General features: G+C 35.7%; 1 protein-coding gene across 11 annotated transcripts in view; it reads left to right on the top strand.

Annotated features, from left to right (window-relative positions):
- The window catches only part of DENND1A (DENN domain containing 1A), a 213,369-nt gene that overhangs the window by 40,086 nt on the left and 146,341 nt on the right, over window positions 1-26,942 (top strand). For 8 of the 11 annotated variants that reach the window (XM_075772395.1, XM_075772403.1, XM_075772402.1 and 5 more), the window contains exons 4-5: window positions 14,587-14,636; window positions 20,572-20,691. In XM_075772395.1, coding sequence (XP_075628510.1) covers window positions 14,587-14,636; window positions 20,572-20,691 — 170 coding nt within the window. Of the gene's footprint in view, window positions 1-14,586; window positions 14,637-20,571; window positions 20,692-22,700; window positions 22,721-24,895; window positions 24,978-26,942 lie in introns of those variants that run through there. The other 3 variants (XM_075772399.1, XM_075772400.1, XM_075772398.1) reach the window with 3 other exon arrangements.

The following is a 26,942-nucleotide window of genomic DNA, read 5'->3' as shown; positions in this document are numbered from 1 at the left end:
ATTTTTCTGGTTTGGGTTCCTAATAAAGCTACAGTACTAAAGTTCATTTTTTGTAGGTGAAATCCTGTGCTATTGGAATATGATAAATGTCAAGCTATGGCTAGGTCACTTTACCCTTCTCACCTTATGAATTTTGGCTGTCTGCTATTTTGAAGATTAATCCCAAGATGAATAGCTGTCCTGGGCTAACTAATTTTAATACAAGGAAGTTTGTTGCAAGTATATGAACTTCCATCAGAAAGAATGTTTCAGCAAATAGTTGATGTACAAATAGATAAAAATAGAAAATAGTCAAACAATCAATGGAAGGTGTAGCAGGAATTACACAATTGTGTAAAATGCAATATATTTTTAAAACGGCCTTTTGAGTAGTGCATCATTTGGTTCCTTACTGTTTTAATCTTTATGACTCATCTGGAAGGGAAGAAAAAATTATGTGATGATAGTTCCCATTTGTGAGCTGCTTCAAGTGGGTATGATGACTTGTCTATAATTTGATGAACTATTGTATGTACCAGTTAATTACTACAAGAATGAGTGAGGTATGCATGCTTGCAAGCTGGTACTTATGCAGATTGCTACTTCTATTCTGCTGGTAATTTTTCTTTCCATTGGCATTGAAACAGAGTTTATAATGAAACCAGCAATCTTTATACATTTATAGAAACTATAAAACTTTTATGACAGTCTTTATATAGAAACTAATGGTCTTTTTTGTACAAAGTCTATGAGCATTGTAGAAATGTTGCACACAGGGAAAAATAAAAAGCACCCTTTCTTTGTGTCGTTGTAAGAGTTGTGTGATTGGAGAGTATTTACACAGTGCTGGCCATAAATGGAGCATAAACCCCTCTATCTTGCCAGATCTGTGTGTGCTAAGAGAACTTAGTTGCTTGAACATGGATGATTATAATCCAATTTGATATTTCTGTTTTGCACGTAGTATTTTAGTATAAAGTTTTTGCCTTTACAGGTTGCAGACACTGCACTATAGAACCTATCTTAAGAGTAATTGAAGATAATAGCTATCATTTCAAAAGTAGATGAAGAAGTTGGATTGGAAAGGTTGAGTAATTAGTAATTTAGAAAATTTGCAAAAGTGATTATAGTGTTCTGAAAGCCACTCTGTAGTAAAACCAAGGCAGTGTAAATAGTAAATATATGAAGTATTTGATACTCACTTCTGAAGCATTTGATACTCTCAGCTTGTATAGAGCTATCATACTGCATTCATACAGGGAGTCTTTTTAAGTGAAAGCCTAATAAAACTTACTGTAGGATAGTTATAAACATTTTCCTTATACAGTGACCCCTATTGACTAAGTAGTGGTAAAATAGCAGCATGAATGGAAACCTTTGTAAGTGGAAGGCAAGCAGTGTGTGTAATGTGTAAGGAGATCACCTCGTACCTTCTGTGCAGATAGTACAGCTGCTGTTTCACTGAAGCATTCTGGTGACGACTTACGCTGTGAGGACAAAGCTGGGTTCTTTGGTTCAAGTCCTGAGAAATAGTGGACAGGACTAAAGCATGGGCTTTGACCACAGAATGGAGAATTTTCTGAATTCAGAGCATTTTTCTAGACCAGATGTATATCCTTTAATATAGGAAAGCAAAGAAAATGTTTTCCTCCTTTGCTCTGTCTTATTCTGTCATCCTTGTCATATATTACAAGTTGCTTTTTCATTACCTTTTCTTTAGACCAACTAGGTGACAGGTCAGTTTTTCTCATGTATTTCTATTTGTGCCTTTTATGTGCTTCTCTAGTATCATTTAATTAGTATAAAAAATGCAGAACCTCTTCAAATCTAATGTCTTCGTGTGTGTATCTAGTAGGGTATACTATCCTTGTTCTAAGTGCTTTACAAGGCATTTGTGCTAGATAGAACTGTAAACCTTGAGAAATACATGGCAAGAATGATTTGTGTCTTAATAGAACCTTTGACATAATCTGTTCATCCAGGTTCCATTTTAGAATTAAGTTAGTAAATCCAAGGATTACAGTAGTAATGTATTTCTATGATGAGAGAATTCAGCCAGAGTATATGTTTAACAGCCTAATAGAATAGCTGTTTTCAGTAATCCATCAGATCTGCACAGAATGTCACGCAGCATCATAGCATTCTAGGTTTCTTTATTACTTTGTGTGTTTATTTTACTACTGCTTGGTGATTGGCTGCAAAAAATCATTGCAGTGGATTTGTGCAAAGCAAAATAGTAAGTCAGTCTTTGTAAGTGTCCCTGAAAAAAGTTAGTCCTTAAGTCTAAGGCATGCTGAGTGACAAAGTACTCAAAACTGTTTTTTTGGTGTCTTTAAACTAGTAATCCAAGCAGCTACTCCATTGCTCCTGTCTCTGAAAGAGCTGAGATGGAGATGCTGCTGTTTTTCCCGTTTGCTGCATCATTGATAACATTAGTGGAATGTTTTTCTAGTTATGATATCTGTATTTCAAAAATTATGGTGCAGGGCAGGAGTGGTAAATGTGCAGAAAACAAATAGTAATTAACGGCCGGTTAATTTTCTGAAGGAGCCCAGGAGGTGACTTGATTTTGGTGTGAGAGTACCTGAGAGAGTGATGGACTCTTAAGTCTGTGTGTGAAAGCCATATCAAAAGCCAGTGTCGAGAAGTTAGAAAAATTCTGAATAGAAATAGAAGAATAATTGGGTTCAAGTGAGAGGAAATGTAGTTCAAGCCACTTTATAAACAATTTCTGTTTTCTTTTGTGTAAAATGTGAGTTAATATTGGAAGTTCAATAAACACAATTTGATTTCACCACAAATTATTCAGCTGAGTGCAAATATTACTGGATACAATCGTATGGCCTTTGTTATACAAGAGGTCAGACTAGATGATCATAATGGTCCCTTCTGGCCTTAAAAATCTGTGAATATATGAATAATTTAAAACGTGTCCTGCCAACCCTTATTCGTTGAGGTAGTCATACTAAAATCCTGTGGGACTACTCGTATGAGTAAAGGTTGTGGGATCAGGCCTAAAGTGAGTAATCGTTATCACTTATGTTTAAATTTATTGATAAAACTATAAAATATTCACTTCAAGTAAAGATGAGTTTCTTTAAAATGGGAGATGATTATGCAGTATATTCTACTTCAGTTTGTTAAGCCAGTCATTATCAAAATAGTTTAGAAAGTTCCGTGTTTCAGTCTCCTGAACCATTCCATTCTGTACTGGTGCTACAGATCAATTTCTAAACAATTTCAAAAATGCTGTTTAAAAACTTGTAATGTGTAGAAAGTATCTTTGTTTTGTTTAAAAATAAAATAAAATTCAAGTGCCTAACAATATGGTGAGTGTAGGCATTTTGAAATTATTGTCCACACAGCTCAATGCATGCAACGGTCTTCCTTGCTATGACTGTTGATGTTGATGTTTGCATGTACAGGAATACAGAAATAAAGTAGAACTTATTTTGAAACATGATTAAAATAAGCATCAGCAGGTAAGTGGTATCGTCAAGGTTAGAGTTACGAATCAATCTCAGATATGCTATGTCTTTATATTAATAGTTATAAAGTAGTTAATTTCTCGATTGATTAGAGATGACTTTTAAATCAAGATTTTAGTGGGATGACTTAGCTAGCTAGCTTAGAAATCTGAATTACTGATGACTAAGACTGTTTTTGAGACAATACTACTAAATGAACACTGATAATACTCTGTCTTGCAGCTTTTTTTGCCCTTAATATGTTTTCTATTGCTGCTTTTAATGTAGCTGTACTGTTTTAACAAAGTAAAGAGAATGTTTGTTTTGTAGCTCCTGAAGTAGTCATTAATGCTTCAAAGTTTCCTGAGCATGTGGAGGAGGAAACAGTTCTTTGGATTCCTGCTCTTGCAATGTGTCCGCCCATACCCCAGTGTATAAATGCATTTAAAAAAATGTGATAAAGCAGCTAAAGCTTCACTGAAGGTGCTGTAAAGACAAGAAACAAGTGGGAAATAAAAATATATTTTTATTTGCAGAGCATCCTGTGGCATGTAAAAGAGCATCAAACCAGACAAAACAGTGTGTGCTTTGTTATTTAAATGGACCATCTTGAGTTCTTGTAGCCAGATGCTGGTGCATGTGGAGGATATGAAAGGGAATTCTGGAAGATTGCTCTCCTTTTGTTTGTGTTGATTCAAAGGTGGCAGGAGATTTCCGTGACTTATTCTTGACAGCAAAGGGACTTCCTAGAGTTTGGGTTTGGGGTGGCGTGGATGGAAATACACTTGTTATGTGTGATGCTTACTTTAAAGTAGGCATGACCTTTTATTTGCTTCACACCTCACACCTCCAAGTGAGGAGCTGTAAGATCGCATAATCTGTCCGTTCTTTCAGGAGGAGGGATTTTATATGAAAATGTTGCTCCTCAGTGAAGTCAGATGGTGATTTGTTACTTCAGTAATAACAAGTATTCTGTCGTCATCTGCATGGTTATCAAACCCAGATTAGACTGTAGGGGTGGAGTGCCTTGCAGAATACACAACACAGAAGACGGGTGTAGGAATGCCAGTGAACGTAGGAGTACTAAATGGCAGGTGGACTGAATTACAAGTTACTGTAACATGGCAAAATAGTAGGATGCATGTTCTGGAAGCTATGTATTTTTTAATGCTTTACTACCTTAGCTGTGAAATAAAACTAGTCTATAAGAGTGTGCATAACTGGAATTTTGAAATTTTTACATCTTTTGATTTCTTGGTACTGCATTTTCTCATAGTCATCATCATGAGGTCTATGTTGGCATATTTGCTATTGGTTTTAGTATAACTTCCGAATAATTTCATAAATGTATAGTGCACAGCATTTAGATTGCATGATGATTTAATTGAATTTCCCAGATTATTTTGCATGCGTTACTCTTTGTTCTGTTTTTGATTTATTTTTTAAAAGAATGATTGGAAAGTAGCCTGAAAGGATTTGTTTGTGATTCATAGATGAGATTAATCAATGTTCATGTACTCAAATTTTCACATGTGTCTGGGCAGCAGTGTAGAACTGGTAGCACATTATAGAGAAAAGTTGGAAATTATTCTGTGTTTACCCAGGGAAGTCCAAAGTTCTTAGCTTTATACTTGGAAAACTTAAGTTTCCAAGTTCAGTCATCTTTGTACATATCAGCCGTCTTGTCTTCAAGTAAAAACTGCTTTCCACGGCTAGTGAATGTTTTTATAGCTTTCAGGTTTTTGATCACTATTCTCTCTAGCGTATTCTCATATTTGGAAATCTAAAATTTGTGAAAATACTCATAATTTGAAAAGCCGTATTCTCTTATAACCTTCAGTTATCAAAAGTGGTCACCAACTCCATTGCATCTCTGCAAAGTTTAATGTTAGAAAAATTCTTTCTCTGGGGGCACTAGTGTCCTCCTAACGTCTCATCATTTTCTCCTTCCTTCTCCTTTAGAGGATTCTCAAATAAGTGTGGTGTGAATGCAAGTTTGAGGAACAGATACTCCTGAATTGTAAAAATTGGTCAGCTGTTGCCCCCTTTGGGATAGTTGTTTAGTTTTGTTATGTTTCCTCAGCTGCGAAAAGTAGATAATACCAGTGTAATGGAGATAAGTTAGTGACTAGGTTTAAAGCTCTTCCACAGCTCTCCAGCAGTAAGGAGGATCTCGGTCCTAGCAATTAGAAGACTTTTGTGAGATGGCAAATCCACAAATTATCTCAGTTTCTGGTATTTGATAACACTGAGCTAGGTATAGCCATGGCATTTTTCTTAGCAGTTATATTTATTTTTTAGGTAAGAATTCTAAAAGTGTTCTTCTGTTTTCTTTTAAGCACAATAACATGATGAAACTTTTTCGTATTACTTTTCAGGAATGATGTATTTTGCTCAGTTGTTGGTTAAGATTCCCAGTCTGTAACGTGATTTCCTGCTAAGGATGTCACTAGTGGAGAATGTATCGTATGGAATGACTAGCTGAATTCCGTATATGCTCTAATATTCTCTTTGGTAACCAGTGCAGGAAGAAATTGGAGTCTAATGTTATTCTTTCACACTTTTTTTAATGCTTTGAATTTCTAGAAAAGATCTTGTCAGTGAAATAAGTTAATTTTGCAATGAGAGATTGTAGAATTTCTCTGATATGGAAGAGGCAGAAAAGTGATATTGAAGTGCTTTGCAAGAGGCAGAAAAGTTGCTGGTGGCGAATTCTTACCTTTGTTTCTTAACCATAGAATTCTGCTGTTGCCTTTATTTAAACCATTTTCAACATTGCAAGTTTCTTCACATCCTTTTTCTTGAGCAAAGGACAGGAATTGTTTTTTAATGATGTTTACTATTCATTGAACTAAGATTTTTGTTTGTTTCTTTCTTTGGTTTTTTTTTTGCTGGTTGTTTATTTATAACATCCTAGTGATCAATTTTTCCTTTAATTTAGTTTCCCATCTGCAGAAGTGTATATGAAAATTTGCACCCAGCCAGAAGAGATTACAATCTTTAAAAGCCAAACCTGTTTTTTTTCTACCCCCTGAAAAATGACTCTCCTGTTGGGGCTGAACTACAATGCAGATTTATAAAGGTGTAACATAGTTATATGGGCTGGATTTGATTTTATGTTTTAATTGAGCATTGGAGCTCTGGCCCTTCTCTTTTAATGTATTATATTTGTGTGAATGAATTCCTATGGTTTGCATTATCTGATTATAGTAAAGATCAAATCTGGCCTAGTCTTGTTGTGAATATGACTGAAATCTAATTGGAATAGTACTGTCATAATAGTCTCCTATGTCCATAAAGTTTGTCTTTGATAGACAGAGCTTATTTTCAGATATTCTAGCAGATACTGGTTTAGAGTATTTACTTGCATATATTTTTTAAAAGGCCGGAAAGTGGATGGTGCAGAAGTGATTAACAAAGCATGATCTTGCCCATTTATGTACACAGGGTATTTCTTTTGTGAACACGTCTTGTTAACTGTCCGTTGCAGACCTTTATTGGTGCTTCTTGAATAATTTGTTTAAACTATGCAGTACAGATTCCTTATTTTAGCACTAAGGCTTACAAAGGCTTCTTTTAGCAGCCTTTAATTTTGTACTTATGTATGTGACATAGCCTGTGGCTGTGATCTCTACTGTGAATCTGCGGTTGTTTTGGGATGAAAGAAGAAGGCAGCTGGAAACTCAGTAGCTACATCTAGCTGTCTACCTAGAGAAGGCCTTGATTTCAAGTTTATCTAAACAAGCTCGACTAATCCCAACTATCTAGGGGGATCCACTGTCAAAACAAGCAGCATGGCCCTAAGGCAAACACAACCATACAGAAATGAAGGCTGGGACTTCCAATACTCCAATGACTGCATACTGGAGGCTTTTTTTCCTGAAAGAGAGTAAGAGAGGTAGAATTTGCATAATGCCTTTTCATTGGGAACTTTTGGAAAGCTGACAGAGGTCCAGCTTATAGCTCTGTAGCCACAATACCGAGTCTATAGGAGAATCCTTGAATGACCTAACCATATTGAAAGAAAAAATGAAAGCATCGAAGTATAGCCAAGTGAGTGTGGAAAAGAGGGCTGCTGCATTGTCTAACATCTGCTCTACTTCTCGTTAGTTTTGTTCTTTGGTATTCTATGTGGACTTTGGAGAAACCTAAGACAGCCTAACATGAATCCTATAATCTTCCTTCTGAATATTTATGTAGTGTGCCAGCCTCTAAGCTGTCCTTTGCATCTTCCTACTTCCCCCTCATTTTCATGCTCTCAAATGAGGCCAACATTTCAAAAGCTAAATAAATGTTTGTGAATGTTTATAAAAGATTTGCATAAATTTGTCCTTGTTTGACAAAGATCACTTTTTTCTTATGCCAGTTCTGAAATTTTTTAAAGGTTTCAGTGCTTGTCTTGACAACAAAGTCCTGCCTCAGAGAACAATGATTGCTGATTAAGTGGGTATGCAGTTGTAGCTGAATAGAGCATTTGAGACGACGTCTAAAAGGGCCAGTCATCTTAAGCCAGAATTATAATATTTAACAAATGTTAAACACAGTATATATTTAAAGCTTTGTTTTTGATGCAATATATCTGTGCAATTGACTTATGGTGTGAGAAGTATGTGATTATCTTTTCACAGCTTATAGTTCTCACCTAATTTTTCCTAAATGTGGAAGTGAAAATAGTCCTCATTTTTAGTCACTAAATGTTTAAAATATATTTAGTTTGATTAGTATTCTAGTTTTCTGATATTGACACTTATCTTTACCAATTAATCAATGCTTATGCACATAATTGGACCTAATTTTTTATGCTAGTTTGTATAATTTTTCAATTCTTCGTGATTTAAGACTGGAACAACTATTCTTACCACAGGAATTGTTGATTTATTTTTTTTTTAAGCATGTTAGCTAAAATCCCTTTGTCTTACAATAAAACTAAATCTTAATTTTATTGAAGGGGTTTTAAAGATGTTTATCAAGGAGATCTCTTTGAAAAAGTGCTTAAATGTTTAGTTCAGCTTTACTTTCAGATTTTTTTTTTCCACTGGAAAAAAGTAAAAGTCGGTTCTGTTCTTTTGTTCTATTAGTTGAGAGGTTGAAGTTGTCATTAAGGCAAAAACTAGAGCTACTTCTCTGACACAGTTTTTATCACATCTGCTAGGCCTGTGTCCCAGGAGGAGCTGTGCAGAGCAGTGAATTCAGCATAGGCCCATTATCTACTGTTTTTGCGTGTGTTGTAAAAGGAGTGAGACCTCAGGGAGGCTTGGAGCCTCCTCCCGTGTAATGTCCAAATCAGATTTGAAGGACTGGTGGCAGGAAAGCTTTGGCCTTGGGGTGTGAATTCTAAGAAACAGAGTCACAATTAGGTTTAAAAAATTCAGGGATTTTGAGCTTTATCTTGAAATATGTTTTTAGTAATGCAAGTGGAAAAGTTGCCCATCTGTGCACATATTTTGTACGTTTAAAATATTTAAATGATAGCAGGCCTCAATATGCTTAGGAAATGTTATTTATCTCATACTCTTCCTGTTACCAGAATTGTATATATGTGTGTTGGGTTTTTGTTTGTTTTTAAAAAATAGCATTTTCCTGAGAACAATTGGTTACCTTCAGTGAAATGATGTTATTTCATACTGGGTACCATTCCCCTTCTGACCCTCGGGCAGGAAGAAGTGACTTTTGCAGAAGAAAAACCCTCCCCTAATTCAAGCTTTATAATTGCTCAGAAGGAGCTAATGGATTTTTGGAACACTAAGCAAATGGATGAACTAGTGTTATAAAGTTGTACTAGAATACTAGAAGAATTAAAAAAGTAGAGCAAAAACTAACTTAAGGTAATTTAAATTAATGGTCTTAAGCAAATTATACTCCTGATTTTTTGTATAGAATGTTCTTTTGAAGAACTGATTAAATTGAATTCTTAAAATATTTTCACCATTATAAAAATGAGTAATGTTCAGTACTGCTATAAGACTTGAAAAGTTTTTATCATAAAATCAATGGAAGATGAAATTTGACATAAATATTTTATGTGAGCAATGATTTTTTAAAAAAGAATCTCTGTTGTATCAGTTTTTAAAAAAACTAGAAAAATCTTTTAAAATCTAGAGAAATCTCATTTTAAGTTTATTGTTCTTTGCTTTCTCTGCTTCATCATCTTGCAAAAATCTCAGCTTTTTGTTGTGGCTGTGTGACACTGGCCTCTGCATGCAGGATACTTTCTTTTTAATTCGAGAATTAGTTTTTATAAGCTGCTTGAATTGGAATGCTTCTCCTGATTTTTAACTACATAATTATATGGCATTTGTTAATTGATGAGAATAATCTGTAATAATAACTTTAGGAAAATTTGATGTAACATAATATAAACTGACACTAATAATAAATGCAAATTAAAATTTCAAAACACAAGATGTGCTTATCCCTGTTTCTTACTCATAGCTCAAGTTAGTGGTTGAATTTTTTGGGCTGGTACTGCTTTATTACATTTATATTCTTTAAATATAATTTTGAAACATGACTACCTTTTACCATCCATTGTAAGTAGTTGGTTTGTAAAATGTTTAAAGTAGTTCGCAAAACTTGTTACTGAGGTGCTTATTGTACAGAAAAATGGTCTCATTCCTACGAAAATGTGTATGAATTTCTGACCAACCGTGCCGAGCTAACAGAATTTATGATGTTCTGGATTGTTCTGTACTTTTTCTTTCACCACCTTTTGGGTTTTCAACAGAGTTGTTGTCAGATTTAAGTTGGTTATTTGGGTGCACTGGCAACTGTTTTGAATTCTTAAACCTGTTGTTCCATTGCAGTGGATAATTTAATTATTTGTTAGCTTAAAATTATTCAACTAGATGAATTAAATATAAGAGCAGTTTACACTTTTGTGGCTATAAGGTAGATTAATGTACAACCCACATATCAAAATAATTGGATAATATTTTGCTTCAGTTAATGTCTTAGCACTCTTTTATGCTGTATTAACATTTTTGCTATGTTTAAATTTGAGGTTGTTTCTGAGCAGAAATAAAATCATCTGTAGTTGCTTGCTGGTCCAGTTGAGGCCCACAGCTAAAGGTCTTGTCTGTACTCTGGGAAGTCTTTTCAGCTTCATCTTGGTTTTCCTCAGGTTTCCCAACCGGCTCCAAATACAGGTCCCCAACCTGCTGGTGTTTGTGGTGTACTGTTTCCCTGCTCTGACTCGTGGTAATATTAGAGTATCTTGCCTTAATCATTCATCATTTTTCACAGATCCCTACCTGTGGTTTAATTTATTTTCTCTCCTACTTCTACTTAGACGTCTTGTTCCACTTAAAGTGTATGTTGCATCGTGTGTCTCTCTGAGAGTAGGTTGTTTGCAACAGTCTGCTGCTGTTCTTGCATTAGACCGTCAGTATGTGTATCATTTTATCAGTGCAGTTTTATTTAATTGTAGCTGCAGCATGGGGTATTTGCTACCAATGTTCATTGGAACAAGAGAAATGAAGCCATTGTGTGTATTTAAGAGGATCTGAAGTTATTCCATTGACTTGGAAGTGGGAGCATACGGTGAAAGGTTTAAAATAAAAATAAAAAAGACTTGAGTTAAGATACAGCTTGCATATTAAATTCACAAGTGAATATGCAGAATTTTTCAGCAATGTTGAGCTTTCTTTACAATTTCATCTCAATATATATAGATAATTTGGGACACAAGCCAAGGGTGTATTGTGTGTATTTAACAACCTTGCTTTCCATACGCTTTTCAAGTATCTCTTGTGTGTGTGTTGTAGGAAATCCTTTCAGAGACTGCCTTACCTTCATAAATTGCGATGTGACACAAAAGGGCTGAACACTGTATTCCTGCCTCATTTATTTTGAAAACTTTGCTACTGAAACCAAACTTAATCAATGAGCTCTGTGTTGTCTCCGATAAGTTATGTACTGGCTTTATTGATTGGGAAGGATTTTAGAAAACCCGTGTGGGGTTTATAATGTCAGCAGTGTTTTGATTATGAAAAGAGTTGGAACCTTGGGACAAGGAACCAGGTGGTGTATGTCCTAAAGCCACTGGTGACACGGCTGGGCTGAATCCCTCAAGGGACACAGTTCATGCCCTGCACTTTAACTGTGCTGACTGGCTGCTATAGATGCACTTTTTGCTCATTAAAATGTTAAAAATCAAACTGCATGTAAAAAGATTTGTGAAAATATAAACTTGGGGATTGATCCAGAAAACTGGCATGTGATCCCCTAGAGACCTGGGTTTCAGCTACTGGGTAATTTACACTTATCAGCTGCGTGTCCTGGATTGTTTTGGGGTTTTTTGTTGTTCTTTTTAGGGTGTTTTGCTTTAGAGGCATTTATGTAGGTTTTTCTTTAAGAAAATAGGCATAGGGGAATAAAATAAGAAAACAGGCTATTGATACTACCTCTGTGTTTCATATCAGGTGAAAACATAAAAAGGATTCTAAGATGCTGACATGAAGGGATTCTAGGTTTGGGTTTGTTAAGGTTTTGGTTTGAAATTGGAAAGAAATTGTGATTTCTGTAGGCCATAAGTAACCACCCACCTAAAGAGGTCTTATAGGAACTTGTGTGTTATGTAGGCATTGCTAATCTTTCAAACTGAGCAGTATTTAAAGGGGAAAAAAAAAAAGGAAAAAAAGAGCATTACATTTATAGTAATGAGCTTGCAACTTGAGCAAAAATTGAATAGTTCTCCAGTAATTGTATCTCTTACATGCAAAAGATCAGCAGTTTTTGCTAATTAAAAGCTAATTCTGGGTGTGATTTTTTAATAGTTAAAATTTAAAAATACATCTGTGGTTAACCGGTACTAGTCTCGATTTTTTTAGTTGTGTATCAAGGCAGATAAGTATTGGTGTATAATGAGTGGCAAATTATGTCCACTAACATTATAAAAGCCACATAACATCGCTGTAAAATCTTTCTTTAAAAGACAAGCGAATGTACAGTGGTACAGATTCAATATATTGCCTCTTTAAGTGAAAATTTCATTTAGGAAATGTGTTTAGGAAGCTATAAATATCAAGAAACAAGTGCAAAGTAAGTTTTGAGTAATACGCTATTATCCTACAATAACACAATGCTGATGAGATGCTAAAGTGTTTTATTATGTGAATGTTTTTGCTTGCAGTTACAGTAATTATTTAAATCATCAAAATAATGCAGAGAGTATTTTCTGCCATTTTGAGGTGACTGGTGACTTCTTATCTTTTAACACTGTTTTATTTCAGAATGCTATGTAGCAGCTACGTGGCTTTGTTTCTAAAAAATAGATATACAGTCATAATTTGAGGACAATTTATATTGATAAGGCCTACAAAAATATGTGCACTTTGCTCTCTCACAATTATAATTTTGATTCTTTTAAAATTCTGTCAGTTTTTTTGTTGGATTGGGTTTTTTGTTTGGTTGGGTTTTTTTGTTTAACATTTTATGCTTTGAGATTTCAGTTGTGGGTAATGGACAATTGTGTAATAGTTAAAATTTGTCAAGATGTAGTTTTTGTGCTTAAACAATCCAAGTCATTCAGCAGACAGTTGATCCTTTTGGAAGTCGGTGAGATTCTGTGCAAGGGTGAACCCAATCACTTTAATGAGGCCTTTCCTATCAAGGCATTATTTTGTATGAAAATACATATTTCTGCAGAGTTTATTCTGAAACCTGTATAGCTTCTTTCCAAGTTGGCTGCTGAAATTGAGAGGAGGATACTTCTTTGCTTTACACGGCGTTCTTCAATAGATCCTTTCTTGTTCTTTAAAAACAGGAGGTTGTTAAATAATCTATCAATAAACTGTCAAGAAGTCAAAGTTTCCATATCTGTTTCTGCCTGAAATCTTAAGAACTTGCCACATTTTAGTTGTCAAGAAACCTCCAAAGAAGAGTCTATGAGCGGTTGAGCCTGAAACCAATGCTAAGAATGGGATGTGCTTATTTGAATTATGTAGGAGGAACATGTTCCTGCAAGGGAGTCAATATGTTTTCTGCTTCATTGAATAGGTTATTAGATTGATGTAGTTTATTTATTGAATGATGGCATTGGTTTAAGAAATAAGTGAAGTGGGAAGCATCAATTTAGTTATTGATGATAATTTATTACTATTGGTCAGAAAAGTGTTGAATTTATCAGAGGGTTTGTCATTTAGTCAGGGTTATCTTGTTTCAGCTGAAAGCAGAAATACAGTTTACATTTCAGGTCCTGAAATATTTAAGTGTGAAGGAGAATGAACAATGAATTGGCTGGGACTACAGGTCTGTGAACTGGGTAGGCCTTTATGGTGGGTTGTGGATTATAGAATTCAAATTTTGAATATTGTAGAACAGTCTAATGTAAATGGATTACTTTTATGTATGAACAGAGCTATTTTGGGACTAAAATGTTTCTGGTTTTGCCTTTTTAATGACTATTCATTTAAAGTTGAAAATGATTAATTTCTCTGCTGATCATTTTTGCAGTTTTCATATTCATGCTTTTTATTTGAGATCAGGCAAAGGCTATACTTCATGTTGCAAAACAGCACCACAGAGAAACTTTTTAGAAAATGGTTTGTAGGTGAAACAATTTGTATTAATTTTAATATGCATTATTTTAATCCTGCTTTTAACACTTAGATTTTATTTCTAATAGCAGTAGGCAACGTTAAACATTCCTGCTATGAGACCTATTGGCTTTATCTTTTGTTATTTTTCTTGCTGATGTTAGGAAGTAGTCTCTAATCCCCCAGACCTCTGTTCCTAGGTAACAGTCAAAAGCTGTGCCAGCAGAAGTGGTCCTGCCAGGCCAAACCCATGTGGTTTGGTGTTATTCACTATGATCCATATGGTCAGGGTAGAGAGTGTCCCCAGAGAGGTGTTAACACTCAACAACCCAACCTCCTCCTACTCTTCAGAGAATTGCTGGATGGCTCCTGCTGCCTGCCCATGTGTGAATCTTGATTAATTTTTCATTTTTAATGAAGTTTGATCATGTTTATTATTTCACATGATTGACTGCCTGGTACTCCTTCCATGTAATTGATAAAGCCCATATTTCTTCATCTGTCTCTTATTTCTTCAGGGCAAAGTTGTGAAATTGTGTGATGTGGTTAATATTAGATTTATTGGTCCCAATAGATGTATAAATTATCTCTTTTTCTCTCCACAGGAAGTTCTACAGACTTTGACCAAGTTTTGTTTCCCCTTCTATGTGGACAGGTAGTGTTAGCTTTTCAAACTTTACAAGAAAATAAGCTTGTCAATAAAACCACTGTAGAAAATAAAAACCATACCATTCTTAATGTTCTGTCTGCTTGACTGTGATTTAAAGCACCCAAGTGCAAATTATAGTCTTGGAATCACTTTTTCCTGGGGTTTTTATGGGCGCCATCAAAAAAAAAAAGTTTTAAAAGTTTGAGCTGTTCAGTGGCAGCAGTAAGAGTGCATTTTGGTTTACTTCCATGTAACGCTTGGATGTGAAAATGCTTGGGTAGTAATTGTCAAATGTGCATATTAATAGCAAAGCTCTGTGTGTGTCTATATTTTATTTCTTAATTGCCAAAATTTGGGCAGAATAATGAATTAAGTGCTTTACATTTAAATGAATTAAGTGCTTTGCATTTAAAGAAGGCCTCTCAATCTTGTTGGAATGCTGGTGCTTTACTGGGTGACTACTTAATGTAGCTTCTAATTTTTTGGGAAAAATTGTAAAGTTGCAGTGGATTTGACAGGAACTGAGAATATTTAATTCTTGTAATTTAGAAAACTTCAGAACTTTTTTAGTTTTGCTTTTATTATGAGTTAGTTTTTATGAAAAGAAGCAGCATTGAAATTGTGAAAGGATACACCATTGTTTGTAGTGTCCAACAGCATCATTAATTGGTTAGCATCCCTTGTCTTAGGTCAGCTAACACACTGAATGGTTTTGATTGATGAAACTGACCTTATCTGTGATTAAACTGCTAGAAATCTTTTGCTCATTTCAGTGAAATCTGTGATATTTAAGGTAGAAATTGATTTTCCATTTCTAATATCACTTCTTGTTTGAGCTGTTGTTCAATTTATTTATTTATTTTATTTCCCCTACCCATTGGCCAGCTGGTACTTCTTAGTTATCTTGAAATAGTGTTCACTAGTTTCTATGAATGGAGATGAAACCTCACTGTGCTTCTCTGGAGATAGGAGCCTACATGATAAAACCACTGCTACACTTTGTCCTCCGATGTAGTAATCTGGGGTTGGAGGAAGCTGAAAGCTTGAATGGATCACGCGGACGATACGATCTTTCAACCATCCAGGTGGTTCCTGCAGATCAGGGTTGAGAGACCTTGGTGAGGCACTGCTGGAGACAGCTATTATTACCAGTGCCACTGCTGCACCTGATTTGTACATAAAAAGAGAATTTGAATATCCTGGGCCGTCAACACGAGCTACTTATCCAGTGCTTGTTGACTGAGATGACCTTTAAAAGCCACAAATACTTCTTATAATTTGGAATCACTTTTTGCTGATCATCTTTTTCCTTTCCTAAGGGGAGGGAGCGGGGAAGTACTTACATGTATTTTTCTCGTGTATGTGTTTCTACTAGAAATATTTATGCTTACTATGTGTAGGTTTATTGTACCTAGGGGTTTTGTTTGTTTTGTTGTTTTTTGTTTTTCCCCAGCAATATAACATTTTGAAAGATAAGAACATTGAAAGCCCATATGGGGTGCAAATGAGAACATAATGAAAAATTATTCCCGTTTCTGAATTTGCTTGTTTGACTGAATATCACAGACTGTCACTGAAAAGACTGTAAGCCAACCATTTTGAACATAAAGGAGAGATTGTAACCCGTAGCATTATAATTTAATTAATAGTTTAAAATTAAGAATGGACGTTCCATATTCCAGAAGGTAGAGGATGTCCTGAGTTAAGAATATGGCAACTGAAAGAGAGGTGTGTGCTGCTTCTCTTCTTGATGTAGAAATACACATACACACATATTCATAGGTGTGTACATAGGTATTATGTAAATAAATACTTCTTGTAGTCCTCTGTGATGTAAATTTGGCTTAGCTTTGAACTGTGTGTGGGAATTAACCTGCCAGTTACAGCAAGAAGGTAAGGTCTTATATCACTGAATGCAAATTAATTTAATGTGACCATGATAAAGAGAAAAAATACAGTGCATCTTAAGTGCAAAATGTTCTTCATCTTTTAGCTACTTCCAAGTTTAGAACTGATCAAATTCCTGTTCTTAGAGGCTATTTCTGGAATTCATCAAGTGACAAATTTGCACTAGTTGGTCTTTTCTTTCCCTATTTACTGTTAACCAGCTACTGAATATTTATTTATACATTTCTTATATTGCATTGAAAATCAAGTTATTTAAAGTAGTGAGCAGGTAGCTCCATAATGAAATTACTTCAGACAACGTTTCAATATTCCCCTCAGTCTTCTCAGTAAACATTTGTTCTACTTTCAGGTGAAAGGCAATTGCTTCTAGAAGAAATACTGTTTCCAGTTACGTGTCAAAAAGGTCCTTCCAGTTGTGTCTTACAGAGTTGACTAGCACTCTCTAGTGGGATTTTAACCCTCTGTATGTGCCTGAATCTGTATGCTGGATCAGATCTCCAGTCACTGTAATTCTTAGTCCTCAGGGTGATTTTTTTTTTTTTATTATATATTGTTTTGTTCATTCTGAACAAAAAGAGAGAGAAACACTGAAGTGGTTTCAGTAAAGGTCTTCCAAATACTTAGGTGCTACTCCCAGTTAAGTAGGTTGCCGCCTTGTTAGCTGTGACAGTGTTAGTCTTAGAATCTCTCTGCAATGTTGAGAGGTTTTAAAATTATTCTTCTTAACATAACAGTGGAGATACTGGCTCATTGTTCAAATAACTTAGGAGCATGGGATAATACCTTCTGTTGGAATAATACTCTGTGTAGGATGTCTCTTCAGGATCTGTGGAAGAATGATTAGTATGAATTACGATGACAAGATACTGATACAAATGATCAGAAATGTGTAGTCCCTAAAGAATAGACACTGCTTTTCCTTTCACCAACTCAGGGGCCAAAGTAGCATGATCAGTCATAGAACTCAGGTTTTCAAGTCCTGCTAGAGTCATGTCCCCAGTTTTTACCCTGTTCGTGAGGACTTCTACTTGGGGAAATTTAATTTATGTAACTACATTTTGTGTTACGTGCAGTATTATGCCAGGCTTTCAGTGGAAACTTCTTGATGGTAGAAGTGTGCTCATTGGTACTTGAGTTGAGTCTTGCTCTTCTGACTTTGATATTAAACAGTGGTATTTCTTTAACAAGTGCTGAGAAAGGATGTCAGTCTTCACCTACATGTGTGTCTTCTAAGGCTGCATGGTTTATAAAACAGGTGGCAAAAGCTGACCATGTACTGTTGCCTTTGCCAGACCACAGCATCAAATGATGATAGGACACCAAGATTTTGAGGCAAATCAAGATCTTCTGAATATCTGATTGTTCTCTGTGCTGAAGGTTTTGGCACTCATTGACACAGACTCTTAGTTTTTTTTATACTGATTCTTTCTATATATATTGTGGCCAGTAGTCAAAAATCACCAGGGACTAGTTGCTCCTTCCTTTAGGCAGTGGACTATAAGTTTTCTGTTCTTATGGTTGCAGAATCAAGGCAGAGGTTATTCTCCAATTGCAGGAGTGAGGAATTCCACCTCAGTCAAATATCCTATCAGGATTAGTTTTAGTCAGCTGTAGCTACTGATGGGGGATTTTTAAGAGTCACTCTTCCTCTGTCCCCTTCCCTCTAACCCTAACTTCTGTCTGCCCATTTAGAGATGAGATTTATGGTGCTTCCATCCTGTTAGGCTCTAAATAGACCTTCCCATTTGAAAATAGAGCTTAGGAATCTCAAGTATCAATATTAAGGTTTTAGTAAAAGCCCTTTTTATGTTGGGAAGTTTATCCTTCCATGTGAAGAACTGACAACTGAAACTTGAGCAAGACCTATCAGAAGTATTTAGTTTCTGCAGGTCACATAAATACAAGAATCTTTAGGTTTGCTTTGGAGGAACTTAACAACTTGTCACAATTGTTTATTAAAGAAGCTTCTCCCTGCTGCAAATGAAGCATGTTTTTTTCCCCCGTTCCATAATTTTAATTGTCAGCTAGAATGCTGTTTCTCACACACGCTCTGCTCTCAACCTTGTTAAAATTAAGCATGTAATCCCCTTTTAAAACACCATACTGAAATCACCATAGTAACATTACATCCAAGCTTTACAGATAAAACACAACACCAGTAAGGGATTTTTTGGTATCCCCTAGCAGCTCAATATGGTTTATCAAAATGGTTGCTCTGTTGACATTTAGAATTCGGTAGGATGATAGTACTTATGCTGTCTAATTCTCAGACTACTGAAACACATACCTGTCTTTTTGTTCATCTGTGTACTTTTTCATCTTCATCACTGCATGGTTTTTGTTCCCTGTTTGGAATCCACTGAAGGATTCTTCTTTCTAAGGTGGACAGATCCAGATCCAACTTTTATTTCTGAAAGTCTGTTTTTCTTTTTTTTTTTCCTCTAGGCACTGAGTGTATAATCTCCCACATAAATTGTTTATTGCATTGTCTATGGCGTCATAGAAGCGAATATTTACTTGCTTTAAGGCTTGTGATTGTTAGTTAAATGGCCTTGAATTTAATGGGTTTTGTTATTGCTGTTGGTAGGACTGACTAGTAAAGATACACATGTAAATGCAAGTCAGTTTTCTCAGGTTTCAGTAAACTTAAAATAAACTAGAACATAATCTGAAGTAAGTGTTAATTTTGTATCATTATACGGTCTCAAATAGATCTAAAATTGGAATGAAAAGTCCTCTAATAATTGTATTAGTCCCAGCTTCACCGCTAAATGTAAAAATTTCTGTTAAACAGTAAAATTACATCACTACAAACTGGGAGGTGAATTGGACTTGGTTTATATGGAATCTACCATCACTGTACATAGGCATTTGATATACTTCAGACAAATGTGGTAATATCTCAAGAATGTCTTTAATTTTGTTAATAAATAGCATTCAGAAAGTGCCGTGCTTTAAATGTAAAGCATCTTAATTTGATCTTATGTTACTATTTTGAGCATCACCCATTAGTGGTAAAATATGGATGTGAATTATAGTATTTTTAAATACATGAATTTTTAGATGTTGGGGTTTGGGGAGGTTTTTTTGTTTGTTTGTTTCTTTGTTTGAGTGGTTTGGTTCTTGGTTTTTGTGGTGTTTATGTTTGAGGGGTTTTTTGTTTTGGTGGTGATTGTTGTTGGTTGTGGTTTTTTGTTTTCCAAAACTGTGTTTTTCCAATTTGGGCAAATTTTCCTGTAGTGATACTTTCCACTGTGGTGTGAGTGGGAGCCAACATCTGAGGATGTTATTAGTTCACTTGTGCTATTCTGGAAGAGCCATTAAGAACTTACAAATGAGGCAAATGACTCTTAATTTTGAGTAAATCATCTATAAGTCCTACAAAATCATTTTTATAGTCATGGCTTGCTTTAGCACAATGTACTTTTGATTCTAGTTTATATTTTCTTCCTTTGCACACTATTCCAGTCTTTCTTTTAACTTGTTGACTAGCTGCTAGAGTAAAGGAGAGTCATCTGGCATGGTGCCAGCTGCTGAACATTTTGGAATGATGTATCTGACATACATGCAGAATTGGTAGATGGATAATAAAGCTTCTACAAGTCAATATCCAAGTGTTGAAGAAGCTCAACGTGTTATTAAACATTGTTTTGCTCTTGGAGTAAACCAATTCTCAAATGAAGAGTAATGAAGAAATATTTTGGGTTATATAAGAGAACATGGGTTTGGGTTGTACAGTGTGTACTGCACTGAAGATGGGTGATAGTCATAACCGTTTTCATTTAAAGATAAATGCATTTTTAGTATCCTCCCACAGTTAAAAAAAAAAAAGAAAAAGAAAACCCAAACCCCCTCCTCCATCAACCAACTAGCATACTTAAGTTTCTAGAGGGTGTACACTCTTAAAGTTAATTTCTCAAAAAATACTCTGCTGAAAGAGGAAATGTTATAGGTTCAATGACTTAGACTAGATACGTCTGACACAGAGTTAGCTCAGCATTAATTTTTTTCCTCTTACTGTCTTTATTTTCAGCCATGCAGTTAACCAAGTTGGGCAGAACTTTACATTTGTGCTTACAGACATTGACAGCAAACAGAGGTTTGGATTCTGTCGCTTATCTTCTGGGGCCAAGAGCTGCTTCTGTATCTTAAGGTAGGTCTGTGGTTTGGCTTTTGGCTGACTCTAGGAAACAGTGTTTGACTTTGCTGTGTTACTCTGCAATTATAATTTCCAGCTGCTTAAAATTATTTTCCTATCTGGTCCTCAAAGTCACTGCTCTTCTGCAGAAGTGATGCAAAATATCTTGCACTTTGAGTTCCTCTTAGATAACTTTGTTTGTTTGTAGTCAATGTTCTTGAGTTAAGAGTGTGGAAAAAAAGAAGTCTCTCTGCAGTAATTTGATATGACATAGCATGATGGCAGCTGTTATCTTTAGCTGTCACAATTGATCTTGTTAAGACATTTTGTGGACATTTGTATATGCAAGTTTTATTAACAAAGCGTCTGTTGGTAACTGAGAGAATGTCACTGATGCTCTCCATATCCTAAAAGTTTGTACGTTTGAGTTTTACTCTGTCCTATTGAGGGTTTTGTAAAGTTTGTCATAATAAAGACTGTTAGTGGAAGTTGGAAACAATGCATTTCACATAGAATGGGCAAAGAGACTCTATCAGAGCAGTTTTTGATGACCTCCCACAGACATGTTGGAATACAGTCCATAATTTTCTCTTTACATTTGCTGCAAGAAATGATGCAAGTAAAATCAGTTTTAATATCTACCGATATATTAGTTCCATTAAGAACTTCTATGGATTGAGGATTTCCACGTGGCATCTGACCTGTCTTGTATTAAACAAATTTAACAATTGTCTGTCTTCTGCTTTCTGCTTTTTCCGTGTTCATGAGAAACTGGATGTTTTCGAGCAATGGCCCAGGTAAAGGTAGTTCAGAGTTAACTGTTATGAACAGCCAGCTAGGTGACGGAACAATAGCTCAAGCAATCACAAATAAGGACAATTTCCTCTATGAGCCATTGTAGACATCTGTCTCAGTTGTCTCTGGTTTGCTTTTCTCGTGAGAGAATCCAGTGTAAGAACAAGAAGAATTTGTCTTCGTCCTATGAGTAGTGTGTGTTGCATGTGACAGTACGGGACCTTCTGTATGGAGGCTGTTGAATATGACCCCTCTGCAGATTTTCAGGGATAATGTTGCAAAATATAAGGGCGCATATCAAGTACAAGGACATTTCTTATTTCATTACGTTGCATAAAGCAATGCCACGGAATAGATTTTGGATTGATGGATCTATTTAAAATGAATGTGTCTGTGCCATTTGTGCTGGCACTAGGCTGGTGAAGATACCAAATGTTTGTTGCCTCGTGCTTCAGCATTATACTGATGGTAGTGATCTGCTAACTAACTAGGCCTTCATTGAAAAAGCTTAATATTCGGAGAAATCATTGTGAAATCTACCAAAATTACTCATTAATTGTGTGGGAGGCAGGGTGACAGGTGTTTTCTCAGTATCTTTCCTCATTCTTTTTTTTTGTCTAGTAGACATTTCAACTATTATTAGCTGTGCAACCCAGCAATCTGGGCCGTATGTTGAAGAGAGGAAGGTATTTCCCTAGCTGTTTCCCCAGAGCTGCTGCCCTGTATAGGTGGGGTGCTTATTCACTCTCATGTGGGAAGTGTCTGGTTGCATAAGGTAACTTTTCCTGATTAATGACAAATTAAATGGGAAACACAGTTTAAAAAAAAACAACAACTGAATGAGGAGTAGTACGAGTCCCTTCTTGATCTCTCCTGGGTAAGAGTTCTTTGCTGTCAGCTCCCTTATGTTGAGTGAATGCCAAGAAGAAATGGAGGAGTTATGTTGTAGTTAAATGCCTTCTGCTTCAACTCATAACCAAAAAAAACCCAAAACCCAACAAACACACCCCCCCCCCCCCCAATTTCAGTGCAGTTACAGCAGTGGATGAATTGGGACTCTTAGCTTCATTCCTATTGCATCTTTCTCCTGTGAACCAATGAGAAAATGAAATTTCATCATTAATGCGAGTGAATGTAAGTTTTAGAGGACAATAAAGAATGTAAATCAGCATTACATGGATTCACTTGCTCTGTTCCCAGGATTGCAGCACCCATTGTTGATGTGAATCTTCCTGGCATCCTTTATGAGGTAAAGGATGCTGCATGGTAAATGGATGGGTCAACACATGCTGAAGAATGTGAGTGTGATATGAAAAAGCAAATGGGGATGAAAAGAATGTTTGTTTATTTGTTTTTAAATTACAAGTTGGATGGCAGCAAGCTTATGCTTAATAATAGTATAAGAATTAAGAGGTATTGTTTATTATTAGAGGTGATATTTACATGTTTATCAGTCAGAAATTTTATGTGTCTGGCCATGGTAAAATGGTGTGGAGGTGGAAAATCATCACATGTTTAAATTCGTTATTGAAGAGGAACAGGAGAAAAAGGAAATTCTTTTCACTCAACTAGTGCTTTAAAAAAATCTTTACAGAGGTCTGGAAGTAAAGTTTAAAGCTGAGGCAATACTCAGAAGACCAGAAGTCAAGGTCTGGACTTTGAGATTTAAAACCCAGAGACTTCTTCATGTGGATGCAAAGTACAGTAAGGCGCTTTTTGGAGTTCACTAGCAGTAAAGTTATCCACATGGATGTAGCTCCCGCGGCCAGCAGAGAGGCAATTCCATTTTACAGAGTAACTCTTTTGGCTATTTTAACCACTACGGTTTAAAAATCTGCTTTCAAGATAGTTTTCATTGTCTTGTTCCTGCTGTGGATAGCATCACACAGATTTACGGAAATCTTTGATTAAGTTTAAAAACTGCATCTTCTAGGTGTTCTGTGATTTTCTTTTAATGTAGAACCACTGAGTCTGTCTCTCTTATTCTGTTTCCTTTTTTCTTTGCTTGATTTCTAGCTAATCCTGAAACTACAATGATCAAATATTGTACGTAACAGAGTTGCAGAGCGCTCTGTAGCATGGATTACTACTTTCTGCATTTCAGACAGCAGAGGGCGGACAAAAGCACCAAACAGCGTCGCAGATGGTCTGGTGGGGTTTTGGGGGTTCTAAACAGTGAAGTGAATTAAAAAAAACCCCACAAGCTCATGTACCACACGTCAAAATCTCCTGGATAACTTGGAATTCTGGATTGCCTTTGTCAATGCAATATGTTACAAAAATTAAAATATGCTTTTAAATTATTTTCTTTTCCAAATGATGAATGCACAGTAAGTTGAGAGCTAATGTCCAAGTCGTTGAATTCTAAGTTCTAATTTGGTAATTTTAATATACTAGAAAAACTTCCACACTCAAAAGATTTTTCCTTTCCAAGACTTTATTTAAAGACTTCAGGATTTTGACTGAAATGAAATAAATCCTATTGGATATGCATTAAGAAGCATATCTTAAAAATTAAGAATTTTAAAATTTTGTTTCTAAAGGTTTACTTTAATCTAACTTTGTATCAGATTTGGCATGGGCTTTTGAGGGTGAACAGTATAGATAGTTCTGAATTTAGTGAAGAATTGTTGTCTTTTATTTTTAAAAAAAAAAAAAAAAGGCATGGAGACAAACTGCTGTTGCTCACTCTTCTGAGACATCATCTTCAGCTCCTTAACCAGGCATGTCCTCATGTCTCCTGTGATCTAGAACTCTGAAGAGGCACAGGCATTGATGGCTTTGAACATTCTTTTGATGGGAAAGTAATGTGTAAACTGGTGTGTATTAGTATCAGTAAGTGTACTGAAAGGAGTACAGTGTTTCATTTCACAATCTGGTTTCTTAAAGCTTAAGTGGACAAACACTTTTGTATGCAGCCTGCTCATAGGGGGACAGAGTTAAAAACCTCGTAGCTGAAAGGACTGTAAGCATCCTACTTCCACTTGTACTGCTCCTAGTGGTCTGAAGTGGGTGAAGAAAATGAAGACAGGGTATATAAAGCTATGAAGAGACTGCTGAACATACAAATGCTAAATTCTATGGAGACATTGAAACATGAAATTCTCCCCCCTCCCCTTGCACTTCAGAGAAAGCTCTCAAGTTCTTGCATGAACACATCATCTAAAAGTGCATATCAGTTTTCATTGTAGCTGGGTGTTTTATCCTGACTTTTATATGTTGTAGAATCTCAGACTCCTGACAACTTTGTCTTTCTGTGCAATCATGAAGGAAGAAAAAGTTCTGCTTTAGGAATGTAAAAAATGTTCTTAACTCAGTCTGAATACTTTTTTTGATACCCTTATTGCAGAATGTTTATGTAATAAAACTAACAAGTTAAATTTTTAAAAATACTTTTATCTTTTCTCTTCTGAAATATTTCCAGAATTTACTGTAAGGACCCAGTTACTGATGACTGACAAATTCTTCAGGTTATAAACAGATCGGATCCAGTCGTTTCTTCAAACGTGTGTTTATTTTATATTCTGACTATTTAAACTTTAAAATAAGTTATATGTTTATGAACCACACTGCTTTTCAATTAAAAATAGTGGCAATGTTGAACGTAGGGTAACCTATTTAATGTATGAACTGGTTTAAATGTGTAAGTCAGTGTAAGGATTTCAGGTTACATAACATTATAAAACAGTGACTTGAGTAGAGCTTTTTTTTTTTTTTTCTTCACTTGTCCATCTATGCAGATAAATAAGATGTCTTATTAACTGCACTTTCTCCACAAATGCGATTTTGGTCAATTTAGTGCCATAAAATTTATTTTTTTCCAGGTATTATAAGAACAGCTTTGGGAAATGTTGGGTAAATGCTGCCAGACCATACACATCTGTCTGCTGCCTCTTTCCCATCCTATCAACAAGGGTTGCAGTAATAATAGTAAAAACTTCCTGAGATGAGAACGTGGTTATTGGTATGTGGACGAGGTGATGGTGGCTGTGCTTTGGCAGCCCTGGAGAAGTGTGTGGCACTGGACCAGCTCTATTGCCCTGAAGCCCTGAGATTTATGCGTGCTTAGTCAGTTGAAGTAATTAGACTTGGTGGACAAGAACTCCCATTCCTGTAACCCTGTCATAGGTACCTTGCGGTTTTTTTGTTGGTTTTTTTTTATTTATTATTATTAACTAGTAGAATTTCTGTTTTATCTGTTAAACTGTGAGCTATAGCACCTATTTCTAACTGCATGAAGGAGCAGTAATATGTCAAAGATTTTTGTCTTGCTGCAAGTTTTGTCGAAGTAAAAAAAAAAAAAAAGATAAAACTTTATGTAGTTTTGCTTTGGTTCAAAAACTTACCAGGCAAAGTTACTGATTTAAGAAGGTGCTATAACCATGTGCAACTCTGATTTCAATTTTACTTAATTTGAAGTCTTCAGTGGGTATTCAGCTTTTGTACCCAAAATGAAAATCATTCTTCTGAAGTGAAATGCAGAAACATTTGTGTGGAAATCCCTCTCGGCCAAAATAGCTAAGCTCTGTACCACTCTTTTTCTAAGATAAAAAGAAATGAATCTATAATAGTTTGTGACAGATGGCAGAAAATGTAACTAACTGAATGTGATTCTGTGTGGAGTTATTTGAGGTTTTTGGTGTGATTTGTTGTGAGTTCCTCTCCTCCCCCCTTTCCTTTCCTTTGATTGCAGTCTTTGTCCATTTATTCTTAGGATAGAATAAGATTTCTGAGCAGGGGCCTCTCTTGTGGTGCAAAGTGAGAATTGTTTTTAATTGAGCAGAAACATGTGGAAGGATCAGGAATATCTCAAGGGATTACAGAAAAATTCCAAATTTGTACTACTTACAGCTTGTGTTTAGAGCAGGGTCTGCTGGGAATAAATGTTAGTTAGTGTGACCTGTGACCTTAAAAACTGTTGACATGGATTTCAGCCAGAAACTAGCCACAGAACTCCTTTGTTAAGCTCATTCATAGCTCCTTGAAAACTCTAGTCAGTGAAAGTTGCCAGCTCAAATCTAAGGAAAGCAGAGCCCTTTTTTTTCCCCTTTTTTTTCTTTTTTTTTTTCCCATGCTTTGGAAACAGTGGACGCCCCTTAACCAGCAAGACTTCTTTAATAGGACTGCATCGCCTAAACTTGATTGGAATTGACAGCTTCCTGGCTCAGGCTTGCCAACTGGCAGGGCATTGATGCATAGGGGACAAACAGCTTTAAGGGCCTGTATACCACTGTTTGTGTATGTGCCTCCCAAATGTAACACATTTCTGTTGTGAGACCTTCAAATGTACAGAAAAAAAATCCCAAACCCTGCTTTTAGTCCCACAAATCTTTCAATTATTTTGGGGGAGAAAGTAGAATATTTGTGTGGTTTGTTTTGTTTTAAAATAATTCTCCTGTTGTCTTCTAGAATTTTTCCTTTCCACCGATTTGGCCAAAAGCCACAGAAAAATATTTACACTTGGGGAAGAC

This window comes from Balearica regulorum, chromosome 20 (genome assembly GCF_011004875.1).
Source record: "Balearica regulorum gibbericeps isolate bBalReg1 chromosome 20, bBalReg1.pri, whole genome shotgun sequence".
In the NCBI taxonomy this organism is placed as follows: domain Eukaryota; kingdom Metazoa; phylum Chordata; class Aves; order Gruiformes; family Gruidae; genus Balearica; species Balearica regulorum.
The sequence above is the reverse complement of the archived record's forward strand: the minus strand, read 5'-3'. Positions and strand labels throughout refer to the sequence as shown.